The 13295-nt window shown below is 41.2% G+C and overlaps 1 protein-coding gene across 1 annotated transcript in view; it reads left to right on the top strand.

Annotated features, from left to right (window-relative positions):
* The window catches only part of VWF (von Willebrand factor), a 141442-nt gene that overhangs the window by 49501 nt on the left and 78646 nt on the right, over nt 1–13295 (top strand). The window contains exons 19-23 of the mRNA XM_032688784.1: nt 4526–4629; nt 7854–7992; nt 8938–9072; nt 12007–12153; nt 12790–12930. Coding sequence (XP_032544675.1) covers nt 4526–4629; nt 7854–7992; nt 8938–9072; nt 12007–12153; nt 12790–12930 — 666 coding nt within the window. The remainder of the gene's footprint in view (nt 1–4525; nt 4630–7853; nt 7993–8937; nt 9073–12006; nt 12154–12789; nt 12931–13295) is intronic.

Below are 13295 nucleotides of genomic sequence, written 5' to 3'. Positions count from 1 at the left end.
TCCCATTGGAAAATATTAATAAATATACAAATGGAGTGTTAACCACCTTTCTGGGGAAAAAGAGGAGCAGAACAATCAGAAAGCACAAAATCCAGACGCTCCAAAACTAGAAAATTAGTTTCTTTCAATTTCCAACAACTGAAGAAAAACTAAGGTTTTAAAGTGAAATGAAACATTTTGTTACATTCTGACTGCTGAAATAAAACTAATTCTAGAACTTTATATCAGTAGAAAAATGAAAAAAATATAAACCCTAAACATATTAATCAGGAAAGTTTGGAAGGTTGTTTTTTTTTCCCTTCCAAACTGGTTTTCAGCTAAAATTTACCTGAGTGTTATTTTGATTTTTCCAGCTAGCTAGCTCTGTTGGTTTTTTTCAGTGGAGGCTTATCCTGTATTATGTCTTCATGAGGAGGTGGGTACATAAACATAAGAAGCGTACAGCTAATGTAAGAAAGAAAAGTCAAGTGTTAACCAGCACATTTTGATGCTCTCTCCTAACATGTTTTTGACTTGTCTTTGTCTGCACAGAAATGGTCACAGGCTGTTTTAGTTAAAACAATACATTTATGGGAGAAATTCTTTACCGTGGGTGGTGAGGCCCTGGCACAGGTTGCCCAGAGAAGCTGTGGCTGCCCCATCCCTGGAAGTGTCCATGGACAGGTTGGATGGGGCTCTGAGCAACCTGGGATAGTGGAAGGTGTCCCTGCCTATGGCAGGGGATGTTCTTTAAGGTCCCTTCCAACCCAGGCCAGTCTATTATTCTAAAGCCTATTAACTGTTGGCTTCTAATATGACCCAGTTCCTTTGCTTAATCCTGTACTCCTTTATACCTTTGGCTGACTTTCTGCTGAAGCCCTGCAGGTGTCAGGAGGAACAGAGTGAATGTCTGAGCTTCCCTTGACACAGAGATACTCATCGAATTGTGTTGACCAGGAGAGATCAAAGTTTAGGCTTATTGAGATGGAGTTTAGAATCAGAGGATCTCCTGAGTTTGAAGGGATCTACAAGGATCATCGAGCCTGGGTCCTGGCTCTGCACAGGACAACCCCAAGAATCCACCCTGTGCCTGAGAGTGTTGTCCAAACACTCCTTGAGCTCTGTCAGTCTTGGTACTGTGACCACTGCCCTGGGGAGCCTGTTCAGTGCCCAACCACTGGGGGAAGAACCTTTTCCCAATATACAACCTTAAACTGCCTTGACACATCTCCAGCCATTCCCTCGAGTCCTGTCCCTGGTCACAAAGAGATCAGTTTCTGCCCCTCTGCTTCCCCTTGTGAGGAAGCTGCAGGTGCTGTGAGGTCTCTCCTCAGTCTCCTCTTCCCCAGCTGAACAGACCGAGTGCCCTCAGCCACTTCTGGTGTGGCTTCCTCTGCAAATCCTTCACCATCTTCGTGTCCCTCCTTTGGACACTCTGACAGCTTTAGATCCTTCTCATATTGTGGTGCCCCAAACTGCCCCCATACTTGAGGTGAGACCACACCAGTGCAGAGCAGTGTGGGATAATCACCCCCTGTAAGTTTAGGTGAGAAGAATCTTAAAGCTTCTGATATCTGTAATGTTGTCCTTTCCTTTGCAAGACTTGGTTGTTTAGCAATTAATAAGGCAGAGCAAGGAAACGATGGACATTTCTGTCTTCTCCCTCAGTAGTGGGGGAATCATTAGCTAGTCAACCACTTGTAATCCCATGGATGTAGAGCATCTTCATCAGGTGTTTATTGGTGCAAACAGGAGCTATTCTCATTACAGACCTGTCTTTTCTTGAGGCTGCCTCCCCAGAGCTCATGCCTCCTATCATGTCAAGCACTCAGGATTGCTAAATCTCCATATTAACTGCTATCTACTGTTATATTGAGGGACCTCTGCCAGGCAGAGAGGGACCTGAGAGTTAGGATTGACAGGAAGCTGAACATGAGCCAGCAGTGTGCCCGGGTGGCACAATGGCATCCTGGCCTGGATCAGGAACAGTGTGGCCAACAGGTCCAGGGAAGTGATTCTTCCCCTGGACTCAGCGCTGGTGAGGCCACACCTGGAGTGCTGTGTCCAGTTCTGGGCCGCTCAGTTCAGGAAGGACATTGAGGGGCTGGAGCAGGTCCAGAGAAGAGCAACAAGGAAGGTGAAGGGACTCAAGCACAACTCCTATAAGGAGAGGCTGAGGGAGCTGGGGTTGTTGAGCCTGGAGAAGAGGAGGCTCAGGGGAGACCTCCTCACTCTCTACAGCTCCCTGACAGGAGGTTTTAGCCAGGTGGGGGTTGGTCTCTTCTCCCAGGCAGCTATCAGCAAGACAAAAGGGCATGGTCTTAAGCTGTGCTAGGGCAGGTTTAGGTTGGATATTAGGAAGAAATTCTGCTCAGAGAAGTGATGGATTCTCCATCCCTGGCAGTTTTTAAGATGAGACTGGATGTGGCAGCAGTGCCATGGTCTGGTAACCACAGCGGTGTTGGATCAAGGGTTGCACCTGATGATCTCTGAGGTCCCTTGCAACCCAGCTGATTCTATGATTCTATGATTCTATGACTTCCCCAGAAAACTCAGCTGTTTGTGGATAGTGCTACTGGTCTTGTAGTACCAGATAGTGCTTGTAATGGTGCATGGCACTGGGCTGCCAGATGTACACCAGCTTTTGGATGTGGTGTCAGTATAACCAGTAGATTGTGTGTGTTACTGTTAACAAAATCATAATTCATTGAGTTTTGCAGCAAAAAATGTTTAGTCATCTAGTGAAAGTCCACTTTGGGTTTTTATGTCCTGCTTTCTAAATCCAACCCACCCACTCTGCAGTGTTCAGGCAAGGTACTCTCCCCTCTTTGTCACTGGATCAACAGTTGCTAAACTGGTTGTGATAGAAATACTAATGCTAGTCTGTGAAGATGTGGAGGAGCAAGTAGAATAAGTCCTAATCCTTCTTTTACTAACCAGCTGTCTAATCCCAAGTTTTGTATCCCGAGGCAAGCCCCCGAGTTTATTGTGAACTGTGTTGCTGAACGCTCTGCAAAAACTCAAACGTAGCCAAGAGTGTGAAGTCATATAGTGCTTTTTTTTTTCTAAATGCCACCAGGAAGGAAGAAAAGAAGGAATTAAACTCCCTTGGAAACATGTGGTCTTCTCTGGACTGTTTTCTCGCCATCCTTTGTAACTATTAAGTCTGAGGCAGAGCTGCAGCTCTATCATCTAGAAAAGCACTTCTTTGTTTCCATCTTGCTTCTACTGGAGGGTTTTTATTTGGCATAATACAGCTTTCCACAAGCCACAGAGCACATGAAACTGCATGGGATTGAAGGGACTCCGGGCTGTGAAATCTTTTTTATTAGTTGTTCCGGGTGGCAGTTCTAGGTCCCCATAGGAAAAGGCAGATTTGTTCTTCTTTATTAACCTGGTGTTCAGACTGCATTGGCCCATATTTAATGGTAAAAAAGAAACTATTTTAATGATTTGAACAAGTTTTAAGTGGGAAGGTGATATTTTGTGACTTTTGAATGAGAGAAAGGGGAAGGGCTCTCCATTTAGGTATTCCATGAAGCAAGAGCCAAACCTATCCCTGACTTTGCAGAACCACGACTGAGTGAAAATTCAGCATAGCCACTTTTGGTTGTGTTTGATTCTCTAAAACTATGTGTCTTCAAAATGGAAAGTGATCACAGAAAAAGAAAACAGAAAAAGAATGGAAAAACCCAAATAGTCTAAAGACATTGCTTGCTTTTGTTTGGTTAATGGGGTTTTGGTTTGTTTTTTTTTTTTTTTTTTCATTTAAGAGGGAAAACTATTTGTTTTTATACAAAGAGAAACTAAGATCAGTAGGGTAAAACTGAAAAAGAAAAAATTGTAGATAGTTCATAATGACCTATTTCCCAGCAACTGAGTTTGTGAGAGTGGAATAAAATCTCAAGTAGGTTGATATTTATCTTACCTTCTAGGAAGTAAGTAAGGATTTGAAAGAAAATGAATGGTTACTGCAATTTTCAGAGGGGAGCTGACAGAGGAGAGTGGGCTTTGTTAAGGGTCTGTTGTCTGTGACAACAGCATCTGCATTTGCACATGGATTCTTCTGGCACTATGGTTCCTGGTCTCCTCCTCAGTGATCCTATTTCTGGTTTTAGTCCAGCTGAGCCCTGTGTCTGGCTGCTTTTCTGGTAGGCCTTCCTTGAGTTTGCTGTGTGTGAGAAGCACGTGCTATTCACCTGCTCTCCATATTTGGGTTCACCTGTTTTATCCCCACTGCACCCTGCTTTGGGTCAGATTGGACTTTCTCATTGTGACATTCTTGTATAATCTAATCCATTCCCCCAGCAGCTCAAGCTGGTGGGAGCAAGATGTAATATATCTGCCCATAGTTCTATTTATGTTTATGGGGAAAAATATTAGTAGTGCTGTACCTTGTCTTACCTTAGATAGTCCTGAACCATTTTGTCTATCTGTTCCTTTACTCTTTATCCCCATGTTCTTTGTTTGCTCCTCACTCCTTGCTCCCCTTTGTTGGGACAGGTACCAACAGACCCACGTGGTGACAAACTCTGTGTTTTGGTAGGTGCGACATGAAAACAGGTGTGTTGCTCCTGAGAGATGCCCGTGTTTCCACAATGGAAGAGAATATGCCAAGGGAGAGACAGTGACTAAGGACTGCAACACCTGGTGAGCCACTGGAACATCACTTTCCTGTTTTTCTCTTGGGCATCTGACATGTTTCTAATAACACCAAGTATTGTTGGCTTAACAGGTCTGTTTTATAGGAACTCGGGTTTTGCAGCCCATGTGGCACAGACCATCACATTCCCTTTGCATGTTGCATGAAGACCCAGCAAAACTCCTCGTAATATCTAACAACCTGTACCTGGTACCTTACAAAAAGGTTGTGTGACTGTGCAAATCCTCTGTAGGCACTAGCTAGTGGATTTGCTCCTTGATTTTGCAGCACAAGATAACAATATAGGAGCTCCTCTGGGGTGGGAGGAATGGAGTCTGCGCTTTGTCACTAAGCTTTTCTGTCATGCTTCCCTTTTTTTTTTTTTTTTTTGCTACTTGAGACCCTTCAAATCAGTCCTTTTCAGCCAGAAGCTGCATCAGCAGAAGGGGTGTCATGTGCCAGTTATAATATGATAGATACCCTTCAGGAAAATATTAAAGAGTTAGGCAGAGACAGAGTTGACCTCTTATATCTCTAAAGAGTGCTCAGCCCATTGATACATTGGGGGGAAAAAAGAGTGAAACCTCTGATAGCTTAGAAGAAAAAAGTGCTCCATGTCTTTCACCCTTATCCTGTGTGGTCCATGAAAAAGAATTTATAGGTTCACAAGAAAGTGATGGGCTGTTCAATTTGCATGAAGGGAAGTCCTCAGCACAGCCTTTGGTGAGGTAGATTGTATTTGCCACTCTTGACTTCTGCCTGCACAGCACACTGGCTGCACTGGAGGTGCTTTACTTTCTGCATGTGTGCGTGGAGGGAATGTTGGCTCTCCCCTGCAGAGCTCCAAGAGTCCAAGGTGTAGGACACTGAGCCACCAACAGTGTGAAAACTCTGTTTTCCTTGAATTTACACTTCAGAATCTGTCATAAATTCTATCCAAAATGTCCCTGACCAGCTTTGTGGCACCCCAGGAACAATGTTTGTTATTCTCTGTGTGACTGGGTGGAGTTGGATCAGAGAATCACTGTCGAATAGTCTTTTGGCTTGGATTTTGTTTGGTACATTGACCTCTGAGTAACAGTGATTTCAAGTCTTGTATTCTTAAACTAGTGGGACCACTCCTAACTAGTGTAAGTTAGATTTGAATTAAGGTTTTATGTGGAAATTTTGACCTTTCAGTGTTTTGTTTCATTTCTTTCCTTTGTAGCTACATATAACATTGTGAATCATCCACTGTAATTAAACCTGGGGAAAAGTAGATTTGAAAGGGAGAAAGATGGAGGAGAAGCTGATATTTTGTGTAGATACCAGTGCTATAATCTTGCTTACATTTCGTATAGGTAAAAGTGACTCAGATGAAAAACAGACATGATGAAAATTTTATTGAAACAAGAAGAGTAAAACTCCTAGGTGTTGTTGTGAAATTTGCAAGATTCTTTGTAATAACCATGCACAGTCCTTCTATTTTCAGTCATTCTTATAATCTTTGATCTTAAAATAGTCATAACCATGTTGCTTCATTCTTGTGACTGCCTGTTGTAAGTGACATTTCCTCAAATACATAGAATTTCCTTCAATGTCTGGGTTAAGAAAATGTTAGAAATCAGGCTTTGTCTCATTGATAAAAAGTTCTTCCTCGCATTTTAGGTATTTTTCTTGTATGTGAAAGTAAAATTGGAAATAGGGTCCCTCAAAAATGCCACTAGGGCTTTTTTGAACTATGTGTCTTTGAAAAGTTTCATGATAGTTCTCAGCAAATATCAAGTCAAATGTCATTTAGAAAGTGATATAGGAAATTACTGTTGCTTTGAGAATTAATAAGAATTGAGAGTCTGCGTTTTGGAGGTCAGATCTTCCTTTCCTTTTGTTTTTGCTTTTTGTACTGCTGTTGCAGGAGTTCTCATTCTCACTTGTTCTTAGCCAGATGTGAACACCTGCAAACGCAATATATGAGCCAGAGGTGTCAGATTTGGCGTTTACATCCAGCTTGACATATGGGAGGCCCTAATTCATGAACAACGGAATGTCTCCAAGCCTAAGCCAGTGGCAAAACTTTTGTTATGCAACGTATTGGGAATTCATTGCAGAGCTCAATGAAAGTTTTGGAGTAACACTTAGGAAGCAGCACACAGCAGGAATCTGCTAATCTGAATTTTGCTCTGCCACGTACCTTATAATCTGCCCGTGCACATATAGACAAAACCTTGGTCTTACTCTAACTATTAGCAGAGAATTAATGTCAGAGGGTGTAATAGGTTTCATATTACTGAAGTTTCATTTGTCGAAGAAAATATATTGCAGAATATTTGTTATAATGTGAAATGTTACCAAGATTAAACAACGCTGATGTTTGGGTTAAGGCATTACTGGAGAACTCAGTTCAGTGCCTGGTTTTTCTTTGGGTAGCAGTTTGATCTTGGGAAAGTATTTCAGGTTCTTTATCCCTGAGTTTTTATTTCTGTAAAGCACAGATAAAATTCCCCTTTCCCTGCCCTTTCAGAACTTGATTAGAAAATTCCTGGGGCACCGATGGTGTCCATCTGCGTTCATAGAGTGTTTAGTAGACGAATGTTTTGCTACCCTCAAGCAAGATATTGCTTATTATGTTATTAAAGTCGTATTATTTGATATGGTGTCAGCTGCTGTTCTAACTCCCCATTGACCTTGGTTTTTATTTTATTTGCTCAGTCTCTTGCTAGTTAGCAAATCAATTTATGTCACTGATCAAAAGCCTTTGGGTGTTGAGGGAAAGATCCCCTTTCATACCTTCAGCTTCTGTAGCAAGGCTTGTGGTCCTCCAGGATATCTCTGGAAAAGGGCAAATAGACAGAGTTGGTGCCCTGTTTTTCTAAAATGGTACTTGAAGCGCAGCAGCATATCCAAAATAAAATGTTAATGATATTACAAAATATTACTCCAAAAGAGGCCTGTCCAGGCCACTTTTTGGAATAGGGAGATTCAAAAAGCTCGTATTCCTACATGCAGTTTTTAAGAAACAGAGAAACATATCCCTTATTCACTTAACATTAATGCATAATTTGAATTTATACACCCAATGCTGACATATGCTAATTTATATTGATGAGAGAGCCTCTCATCTGGCGTGTGGTAATGAGTTCCTGGGGGCAGAAACTGTGGCACTTTCACTTTGCCTAAAGCACCTTGCCTTTTGTTGTTTATTATATACATTGCAGTAATGATGATTGTCACTGACTTGTTCTCTCTGTCACAGTGTGTGCCAGGGTCGGAAGTGGGAGTGCACCAAAAATTTGTGTGATGGGACCTGCACTGTTATTGGCACAGCTCATTACTTGACATTTGATGGACTGAAATACAAGTTTCCAGGAAACTGTCTGTATGTATTAGTTCAGGTAAGAGCATGTCAAATGCTAAAGCTGCCTGATAATATACAGGTGTTTTACGTCAGGTGAGAAGGCCAATGTTGGGATAAATCACAGTAAAATATTTTAATTAGTGAGCCAGGTGGATGGTAGAGGAGAGTAGAGCTTTCAGACTTCAAAGATGTCTTGAGAATTTTGAAGATTGCATTTTGTTGTATAGAAATTTAGGTTGTCACGTGTCTAGCTGGCAGTCACAAACCTTATGACAGAAGAGCTGTCTGAACCTCATCTCTAACATGGAATTGTGGATATCCATAAAAAATCAATTTTTCCTCATTCTCCACTAGACTCTCTATCCTGTTGTAGTGGCTTACTGTCTGGCTGGGACAAGGAATGCTCAGTAAACCTTCCCTAAATTCCCTCAGAACAGAGACTCTGCTCTTTCCCTCTGGCACAGTCACTGTCCTCTTCCATGCACCAGCCCTTTTGGAATACATTGAAAATATCCATTTCCCTCACAACAAAGAGGAGAGATGGACCTCACAAAGAAAAGAAAATCAATATATTACGATACATCATTGCTCCCCAAGAAATAGGTTGGCATTACTGTAATTATTTTTCATGTACAGGTAGAAAAGCGTGGGTATCAAACTTCTGACTCAAGACTGTGCAAATTTCTTCCTAATTCTTCTTTCTAACCTAACCTTCTAGATTTGTATTTTAATTTTAGCACTGAAGCTGTAGAGTCTTGTAAATCAAATAATATCTGTGTATTCAGGGATGGACCTCATGAATATCAAGGCTAAGCACAAAATAAATGAATATGGGAATACTGGACATGCCAACATATATCCTATTGGCCAAGATTACACAGGGTGTTATCTGAGGCTTCTGTTTGCTCTAGGTGTTTTTCTCTGTACGTGTTTTTAAAATGTACCATGTTACTGACTCATTGATTTATTTTTTATCTGATAGGATTTCTGCAGGGATGACTCTGGAACATTCAGGATACTAATTGCAAATGAAGGTTGTGGCTTCACTGGAGAAAAGTGCAGCAAAAGAGTTATCCTTCTGTATGGAGGAGGGGAAATAGAGTTGTTTAATGGAAATGTATGTATGCTTCTTTTCTCTTGCTTTCCTTTTTTCTTTTTTTTGGGAAAAGAATTTCAAAATTTTTAGTAAGATATGAGGCATAAATGACCTCATGCTCAGGGGTTCTTGATCATAAAATGAAAAGATTAGGAGGATTATAATGACCCATTTTACTCCAAGAGGTATAATGCCATTTTGGTATTTCTCCTTGATGCCAACAAATTTATCTCACACAGAATGGTTTGGGTTGGAAGGGACCTTTAAAACCACCTAGTTCCAACCCCCCTGTTGTGGGCAGGGACACCTTCACCTAGGCCCCCTCCAGGCATGGGGCAGCCACAACCTCTCTGGACAACCCAGTCACTGACCCATAACTAGTAAAACATCAGACCTAATTTAGCAATCTGAAGGACTGAACACACAGTAAAAAAAAGAAGTCATGGCTCAAATGAGTTGATAATGCAGAATGTTAAATTGCCAGATGGAATATCCAGATGACTGGATTCTTCTTTTTCCTCCCCTTTCCTACCCACAAACACTGAAGAACTGACCAAGAATCACTTCCATCTCCCATGTCCCTCCACAGCAGGAAACAAGCTTTCCAGAGGGCAGAAGTCACTCAGCTCTTTGCCTTGAGCACTGCAACAATTAAGGCCCTCTGTGTTCAAACACTGCAGAGCTGCAGTGGATTATAGTGTTTCAATTGCTCCATTTTCAGAAGTCCTGTGCTCTGAACTGGCATCTGCACCAGAGAATTTGCAAGAATGTTCCCAGTGAAATGTGAAACCACTCTACATTTACCTTATTTTGAGTTAACAGACAAAGCTGTACCAGGTTTTGAATTGCCTGCAAAGTGCCACTGATCCTTGACAGGAAGACTGAAAACATGCCCATTATTGATAGTGTCTGGGCAGGGCATCTTGGCAGCATATGATCCATGTAGGCTTTGGGATGCTGGAGGAATGAACATAGGACATATTGATTACCCAATTCTTTATTTTTACTGCTAAAGAATTCCCTGCCTGGTTGAGGGTGAGTAGCAGTACAGGGATCATTCCATCAAGTCAGGCTTTGTCTGAAAGCTTCTTTAGGTGACAGATTTTCAGAAAAGCTGTGCTTCCATTTGGACACCTAAGAAAGGGCCAGAAAAGGCAGGAGGTGATTCAGCATCCAGTGACTCCAGCAACAGAGGGTGTTTGGTTCCTGAGAGAGCCTGTCCTTGCAGGAGCTGGATCTGTATTACTACACTGTCCACACAACCCTACTGAATTTTTAGTTGTCTTTTTAGAGAGTTTAATTCTCAGTGTAACAGTATCTAGAACAAGTTTGCCTAGAAATAACAGCAAACAAAATAGAGATCAAGGGAAAACAACTCTTAGGCAAATTCTCACCCAGTGATGACTTCCTGCATTCTTCATCCACAAGAATTCTTAAAAGCAAGCCCGGGTATCGACTATTTTTTTTCCATTAAAATGTTTCCAAATAGCATTGTTTTAAGATGATCTGTTTTGAGAGCAGCTTCTAATTTTAGGTAAATGGGGACTTAATTGAAGTATGTATATGTTACAGTTCTGGCTGACATTTACAAAAAAAAATTGTGAAATAATTTTTGCCAAGATTTGTGAAATAAATCTGCCAGTTTGCAAGGTCAAAAGTTGGACTTCATGGTTGGGAAAAAAGCCACCATAAACATAGAAATTTTGTAATGTAGGTCAACCTCCCAGCTCAACTTTGTCCTCTGTTTTTTGCCTGAGTTTGGAAAGACAAAAGCTGCTCTAGTAGCAACCAAGTGACTAGGCTGTGTAGTCATACATGGGACATAGGAGAAAGTAAAAGAACTTCCATTACCTAAATATTTTTAACATGTTCTCCTCTAAAAACATTGAAGGCCCTCCTTAGGAGATCCATGGAAGATGTGAACTCTCTTCTTTGGAGTTAAAAGTTTCTGATGATAACTCAGAGGTGAAGAGAACTGAATTTCATTGCTGAGCTTTTGCCGAATTGAGAAAGAAAGAATAGTGGAATAAGGAAATATTTCTCCCTCAAACTAGGGAGTGGATGAATAGTTTGTGGGCTCCTCTTTCTCCCTTGATTGTATTGATTGAAACTTTTCATCTGCCTCTTTCACAATTAAACAGTTAATGCATTAATGGTGCTTAAAGTAACAGCTGTACCAGACTTTTCTTTCCAAATGTGGTTAATAATTCTATTAGAGTACCCACTGAAAGGGGATTATGGTGTGAAAGAAAGTGTTTTAAATTAATCTCTTAAATTCTTAGAAGCTGGAGGCAGTGAAGTTGCAGCCAGATGGAAGAGAAATAGTCCCAGGGGAAGGGAAAGCGATGGAAAAATGAAGATACGCTGAAAGGAATCTCTCTGGATTTTTCCTGTTGGTGTAGAGTTGGGAAGAAAGTTCTTCCTGACTTCAAGATCAGACTCTGGTCCTTCAGAAGCCACTGATGCATGTGGTTTTTCTAGTTCCTATTAAACTCAAACTTAGCCAATCCCTTAGTTGTTGCCAGCCCTCAGGAGCACAGAATTAGTTTCCTAAAAAGATGAAATATAACCCCCCCCCCAAACAAAAAACTAAAAACCAAGACGCAATTATTCAGTGAACCATTGCCCAAATACTAAACTGATCATTAATTAGGAATACCCTGTCTTCTTTATCAGCCCTCACTGCTCTGTGTGTCAGTATTTGTGGTGAGTGTATGTTATATCCTGGGAGCACGAGGGACCACATCCAAAAATTATAGAAATGGGATGAGATTGAAATGCTGCACTTGTATCCCAATTTTCTATTTTGCTCTGGAGCATCTGGATAGTGTGTGGGAACTCTCTAGAGAACAGCATGTTTGAAAGTACCTGTTAACCTATGAGCACGTGTTCCACTGGGACTTGAAATAGTAACTAGAGCCACTGTTGATAACACAATGTGTTTCTCTTGCTAAGGTGAACATCAAGATACCTCCTAATGATGAAAATAATTTAGAAGTCATGAAGTCTGGCCGTTATTACATCATTTTACTGGGCAAGAGCATCAGTGTGACCTGGGATCTGGCCATGGGAGTCTCTGTTATCTTAAAAGGCAATTTCAAAGTAAGTGTTTTTTGCTTTTCTTCTTATTCTCGCTAAAGAATGCCCTTACCCTCTCTCTGGGGAACAGCATTCTTTTTTTTTAATGCAGACTTGCTGATAGATTTCCATGGAGTATTAGGCACTTGCTTGAAAATAAAGGCTTTTCTTTGGTAATACCATTAGGCTGCCTTGCTTTCCTGGTAGTTCAATTGTGAGGTGTAAATCCTGGCTCACTGGAGATGAGCTATGACAGAAAGGCTGAATGCTGAGGTGCCTCAGAATAACTGTACCTTGAGCGATTTCTTCTGTATTCGGGAAGAGCAGTGTAAGGAGCCAGATTCCTGAGGACTGTCATCTCCAGAAATAAAATAGGATTGTAGGGCCATACTCCAAGTACAGCCAGCAGGCACTGCTGATTAGAGTTGTCTTGCTTTCTGGGGACGGTGTGGTCCTACTTTCAGCTAAGCAGAATGGGAACAAGAGCTAAACTTTTCTGTGAAAGACCATGTCTATTTTAGTGGACTTGGCAAGAGCCTGGGTAATTCAGCTTTTAAGCCTCATGGCATTAAAGCTCTAGGCTAAAAAGACTTCTCAACAAAACCCTAAGCCAGTGTACAGATGTAAGATTTATGTGGTTTGTGTTTCTTTCCCTGCAAGGATCAAGTGTGTGGTCTGTGTGGAAATTTTGATGGAATCCAAAACAATGATTTGACCAGCAGCAGTGAACATCTTGAAGTAGATCCAGTTGACTTTGGGAATTCTTGGAAAGTTAGTCCATCCTGTGCTGATGTTGAAAAGGTGAGTGTGAATGAACTGTGAAAACTAATTAATGAGAGTTACAGTATCACTCAGGAGTGGGCAAAGAGGTTTGAAAGGATAAGTAGAAATTAACTCCTTTCCCCATGTTTTTGCCAAATAATGTTATTTCTTGAAATCTGATAAGAGATCAATTAACTTACACAATGCTGCTGTGTTGCCTGGCTTCAGATGAATGTCAAAACAGCCAATCTGTATGGTGCAGGGGCTGTTCATGGAGTTATCCAACCCAGATGCTTGAAATCAAGGTATAACTGGAAATCTCATTTTACTGTTTAACCTGACGACAACCAGCTGTAAGTTTCAGTCACGGGGAATTCAGATAAAAATTTCATATTTCCCTATCC

This window comes from Chiroxiphia lanceolata, chromosome 5, assembly GCF_009829145.1.
Source record: "Chiroxiphia lanceolata isolate bChiLan1 chromosome 5, bChiLan1.pri, whole genome shotgun sequence".
Classification (NCBI taxonomy): Eukaryota; Metazoa; Chordata; class Aves; order Passeriformes; family Pipridae; genus Chiroxiphia; species Chiroxiphia lanceolata.
Note: the sequence above shows the minus strand (reverse complement) of the source record. Positions and strands in the feature narration are given on the sequence as shown.